The 6,000-nt window shown below is 36.5% G+C and overlaps 1 protein-coding gene across 1 annotated transcript; it reads left to right on the top strand.

Annotated features, from left to right (window-relative positions):
• The first annotated feature begins 577 nt into the window (after window positions 1-577).
• LOC140613620 (olfactory receptor 5W2-like) lies at window positions 578-4,134 on the top strand. The gene is made up of 2 exons (XM_072792052.1): window positions 578-1,527; window positions 4,052-4,134. The coding sequence occupies exons 1-2, from the start codon at window positions 612-614 to the stop codon at window positions 4,132-4,134; spliced, it is 999 nt and encodes a 332-aa protein (XP_072648153.1). The 5' UTR covers window positions 578-611.
• Window positions 4,135-6,000: the final 1,866 nt, after the last annotated feature.

The following is a 6,000-nucleotide window of genomic DNA, read 5'->3' as shown; positions in this document are numbered from 1 at the left end:
ATTCATTACTTGTGCCTCTCAGTTAAGCTTCTCTATTACAGAATATATCAATATTTCTACTAGATCTAAAAAGAAAATCTTGTAGAATACATGGTTATCTGGCCAAATAATTATAAGAACCATCGCCTCAAACTATGAAGACATTAATGTCTTTATATAAGAAAGAAGTAACAAAATCTATCATACATACAGTGTATGTTGGTATGAAAATAGTATGCTTTAATTTGAATGAAAGTGTGCTATGAATTCTGTATAGTGCTGTTCAAATGTAGGCAATGTTAATATCACTATCACTATACCAATGTATTGATTTGGATATATTTCCAGGAAAGTCTGCTTCACCTTAGCAGTCTTGACATTGCCTCTTTTCCTAAATACAAAAGAAAGAAAGAAAGAAAGAAAGAAAGAAAGAAAGAAAGAAAGAAAGAAAGAAAGAAAGAAAGAAAGAGAAAGAAAGAAAGAAAGAAAGAAAGAAAGAGAAAGAAAGAAAGAAAGAAAGAAAGAAAGAAAGAAAGAAAGAAAGAAAGAAGACCAGCAGTTTAGCTACTAAAATGATGTTAATCCTGGTACCATTTCTTTCTTTCACAAGCAGGGGTTCCCAGATCTGAGTGATGGCTGTTGAGAACTGCACTGTGATTACTGATTTCATACTCCTAGGACTTTCTGGCAGAAAAGATGTGCAGCAGGGGCTCTTTGTGCTCTTTCTGCTAGTTTACAGCACAACCATGATTGCCAATCTAGGGATGATCCTGCTGATCAAGCTGGACTCCAGGCTCCACACGCCCATGTATTATTTCCTGAGCAACCTGTCTCTCTGTGACGTCTGCTACTCCTCCACTGTCTCTCCCAAGATGCTGGCTGACTTCTTGTCTGAGCAAAAGAGAATTCCATATGATTTATGTGCAATTCAGATGTATTTTTTTGGGGTCTTTGCAGATGTGGAGTGTCTCATGTTGGCTGTCATGGCTTATGACCGGTATGTAGCCATTTGTAATCCACTTCTTTATACAATCGCCATGTCCAGGCAAATCTGCATCCAGCTTGTGTCCCTTGCCTACATCGTCGGTTTTGTGGATTCAGCAATCCACACCTGCTGCACATTTCGATTGTCGTTCTGCGATTCCAATATCATCAATCACTTTTTCTGTGACATCCCACCCTTGCTAGCCCTTTCCTCTTCAGATACATCCATCAATGAGATAGTGATGTTCACTTTCATTGGTTGTGTAGTGGGCTGCAGCATCATCACTGTTCTCCTCTCCTACAGCTATATCCTAACTACCATCCTTAGAATGAACTCAGCTGAAGGGAGACGCAAAGCCTTCTCTACATGTGCCTCCCACTTGACCGCAGTGGCTATATTTCACGGCACACTTCTGTTCATGTATTTCCGACCGAGCTCCAGTTACTCAATGGACACAGACAAAATGTCTTCTGTCTTCTACACTGTGGTCATCCCTATGTTAAACCCACTCATCTACAGCTTAAGGAATAAGGATGTGAAAGGTGCCCTGAAAAAAGCAATCAGCACTAAATTATGTTCTGGGTGAAGTTGTGTTTTTCACCCAAAAGTGTTTATTTAAAGATTCTGAGAGCTGAAGTATGGTCCTTTGACATCAATTCCTGTAGTCTCATCAATACAAGCTTCTAGATGTTTCCTACTATTTATCATTGTACCTAACCTGAATGTGGAGAGAGTCATTATTGATCTTATTTTTCTGTTTAAACTAAGAAAGAGTAGGACTAGGTTTGGTTGCTGATTTGCAAAAAAAGATCTTTTTATACCTGCCTTCTCTGTTCATAGAGATGGCTCAGTGAGATCACATGGGAATAGCAACTACTCTCCTCACATCAGTTAAACTTTTGCACTTAAACTTATGATATTTTTGAAGCCATGAATTCAATAAACTTGCCCAGCCAGAAGGTAGTATTAATGAGTTAAGCTGAGTTTGTTTGTATCCTTTCTAGGGACGGGTATCACCCTATAAACGTTCCATCATAGCACTTAGATGTATATCAGTAGTAAGTAAATACATAAGAATAAATAAAAAAATACTGTGCCCTAATTCAAAGTTCCATAAATGCAATGCCCTTTCCAGGATTGTTTACCAATATTTCTACTTTATTATTTACAAAGCTGAGCTCCAGATGTCATTTAAAACATTTATTAAATAAATGCATCTGTGTCTCCTGCAAAACTGATGCAAAGGAGCCTTTGCAAATTCACACACACCCACACTCACACACAAACATGCCAATACATACTCATACACTCACACAAACACACCCACACACAAACCTGACTTTTAAATATTATTCTAGTACGTTTGTCTTAGATTAAATCTTCCTGCACATCTTTTATTTTGGCCTACGCTGAAATAACTATCAGGGACAGATAACACTTGCAGTAAAAATCTTTTTGGACCATGTATTCCTCATCATTCTGGCCCAGTAGACATCTGAAGGAACAATTGCTCTTAATTTATGCTGCACCTCATTTGCACATTAGCCTGTGAATTTCCCTTCTTGCTCTTACTCTGGGGAGCAGATATGACGCTGTTGACAACTATACAGAAACTGTACAAAAGAAAATTGAGGGTCTTTACCTTGTCCAAATGCCACTGGAAAGATGACTCAGTCTCCCTTGATGTGTTCACAGCATTATACTAACAAAATAATAAAAAAAAAAACTAAAATTCCTAATTAATACAATTTAAGTGGAAAGGAAAATGTATTAATATTATGTTTAATGAAATAAAGACAAAGTAATATTTACATAGAATTCTATTTGTAATAATAGGATCCCTGTGCATCTATGAAATAAACACAATTTTAATTACTGAGTAGCTGATGTTAAGTAATCTTGTATCATTTCTATAAACTCAATTGCATATGTTATATGCACTAAGAATTAATTCACTTCTGAAAAACATAACAAGAGGTTCTCAAGAGTATTCATTTTATTTTAGGTCATTGTCAAGAAGAGAATATAGGAGCATTTTTTTTTTCTGGTTCCATGAGGAGAAAATAATGGCAGTACAAAGTTTTCCATTTAAATCTTCTTAAATATTTTTATAAGTTCCTTTAGTATTTAAAATGGGCTAAGTGTACTTCAAAATGCCATAGAATTAAATAACACATTTAAAAGTTGCAATTTTCAGCAAGTTACTAGTATTTCATTATCTATTGAGTAATTTAATTTACAACCTTAAATAATTTGTTGTTCATAGAATGTATCATATAACAGGACCTCTCCATCACTGTTGAAATCCCTTCCCATCACAATGTACTTTATTGAAATTGTATTAAATATATTCCTATCTGTAAAGATTAAACCTATCCATATTATACAAAATTGGATTCACTGGTCAGCTTTCATATATATATATGTAAGAATAAAAGATATTCCCTTTTCTTCTTTATATTTTCTTTTAAAAACCTTAATATTATATATATATATATATATATATATATATATATATATATATGAGTTTGATTTGCCAACATATAGCATAACACCTAGAGCTCATCCTGTCAAGTGCCCCCCTCAGTGTAGGTCACCCAGTCACCCCATCCTCCTGCCCACCTCCCCCTTCCACTACCCCTTGTTCGTTTCCCAGAGTTAGGAGTCTCTCATGTTTTGTTACCCTGTCTAATTTTTCACAGGAATTTTCTCTCCTTTCTCCTATAATCCCTTTCACTATTTTTTATATTCCCCATATGAATGAATAGCCTTTATACATGGTCAGGAAAACAGGATTTTTTTTTTTGTTTTTGTTTATGCTTGATTTTCATTTTATTTTATTTTTTTAAGATTTTATTTATTTATTCATGAGAGACAGAGACAGAGAGAGAGGCAAAGACATAGGCAGAGGGAGAAGCAGGCTCCATGCAGGAAGCCCAATGTGGAATTCGATCCCAAGATTCTGGGGTCACACCCTGAGCCAAAGGCAAACGCTCAACTGCTGGGCCACCCAGGCATCCCCTTTATTTTCATTTTAAAGAATAGTAAAGATGAGAGAAATTTTAAGATAAGAACTGGAATTCAGAGAGAGACAGACCTGGTTCACATCTATATACTATCATTTACTTGTTAGCTGTGGGACTGTAGATTACTTGTTCTGTGAACACTAAGTGTCCTCATAGACATAGCTATTTTTATAACCAGGTATATATCTATTTATCTGAGGATGATAATGGAGTTTCTAAGATCACTCAGAGCCAACTAAGTCTCTCTCAAGAACTAAACCCTAAGGCTGCAAGAAAACATGGTATAATCCTTGGTGTCCTGTCATGAAATCGTATCTCCAAGATCCATTTTTATCTACTTGAGAGTCTGCTCACCCAGTTATTCAGATTCCAGTTGTACATCATGGCGCTCCCTGCCCAGATACCTTGGGACTTGTTTTTCCTGATACTACCTTCATTCCTCATTAGAGCTGAGCAAAGATTTCTTCACTACTACCCATGCTGGACACATCATTTCCATGTCCAGGCTAGATGCCTGAATCTGTACTTCTGAAATAAGTCTCAGACTTATTTGTCTCAGACTTATTGCCAAAAAACGATTTGTCTCAGACTTATTGCCAAAAAATGAGTTTAAATAACTAATCCCAGAATACCTATTTTATGTTATTTGTGCAGCTCTATCCCAAGAGCCACAGCTGAAATAGGATGTTGTTGGAGAAGGTCATGGAGAGGAGGTGATTACTGGTTGATCTGTTAGCTGGACTCAAGGAATCAAATGATCCTCACCCCTCCTCTGTCCTTGGAATGTACATTCTGCCTACAATTCCCACAGTTTGAATTGTTCCAAGGACATATCCTTGAGAGATCAATGTGTTGTTGACACCACCTGGACACTTTATATGACCAAGCTCAATTAAGGCCTCTGTATAAATTTTTAAGATTCTGGAGGGCAGGAGTGGAGATCTACTCATCTTTTGGCTTATTTTGGGTAGCCAAAAGTTCATTGCACCTGCCACCTACCAGTCTGGAGTTGTCTGTTTCTTTCTTCTGTCTCTCCCTACTTTCCATAGGGTTAGGGAGATAGAGGAGAGGTTAATGAACCAGCATACACTTAACAACAAAGGAATCAATACCCATATGTTGTGATGAACCCATACACTGTGGTGAACATTTTCTACTAAGTGTTTAGGATGAAACACTTGCTTTTCATTGGCACTAGCTGACATTCCACTCTTCCCTATTGATAGCCCACACTGACCAGAGCTTTACCTCACCACTGAGCTATATGAACAAAAACCTACTTTTAAAGCCTGGAGCTGAGAATGGAACTGTGATGTTGGTTTATACCCCAACATGCATTTTCACTGTCATACGACTTTCATGTCTAATTTGCCTTCTCTCCCATTATTCAACCTCTCCTTTGGTTCAGCACTTTCTTTAGGCTTTCAGCTATGATGTCTATTGGTCATGTCCCAACAGCCTACATAACTTTGATCCCACCATTTCTTGGCTTCTGATCCCATATTTGGTTGTCAGAGGATAGCCTCCTTCAGGAAGTTCAGCTGTTTGCTTAACAATCAAGAGATTTCAGACTGAAATAGTTTATGAGCCAGACTTTAATTTTGTTGATATTTGCAAATTGTTTTTTAATAAGTCACTATACTTGACAATATCATGCAATTGTCACATGTGTATACAGTACTCCTCCAGAGAAGGAAACAAACAAACAAACAAAAAACTGCAAGAGAAATAGTTTCTGCCTGTTATAAGTGTATAATCCAAATTAAAAACAACAAATAGCAAATATATTTATTTCATTAAAACTTACTCAATAACTGCACTGGAGAAAATGTGATAAAGAGGTAAGGCATCAAATAAGGGACAATAGTTAATGATGAGTCTAGTAGAGGGATAAACACAAACTACAAGATTAGACAGAAAATTCTAAGAGTTTTAAAAGAAGTACCCTTAAGGTTCTAGTGAGGTTTAGGATGTTACTTACCGTCTCTAATTGAAAGGGTATTAGAAAAA

The sequence above is a fragment of the Canis lupus genome, chromosome 21 (assembly GCF_048164855.1).
Source record: "Canis lupus baileyi chromosome 21, mCanLup2.hap1, whole genome shotgun sequence".
Lineage (NCBI taxonomy): Eukaryota > Metazoa > Chordata > Mammalia > Carnivora > Canidae > Canis > Canis lupus.
Note: the sequence above shows the minus strand (reverse complement) of the source record. Positions and strands in the feature narration are given on the sequence as shown.

Bases quoted from the DNA above. Each gene is read 5' to 3' on its own strand.
- LOC140613620 (XM_072792052.1), top strand. From the start codon at position 612: ATGGCTGTTGAGAACTGCACTGTGATTACTGATTTCATACTCCTAGGA. The intron at 1,528-4,051 runs GCACTAAATTAT...TGGAATTCAGAG, and splicing joins TGCCCTGAAAAAAGCAATCA to AGAGACAGACCTGGTTCACA.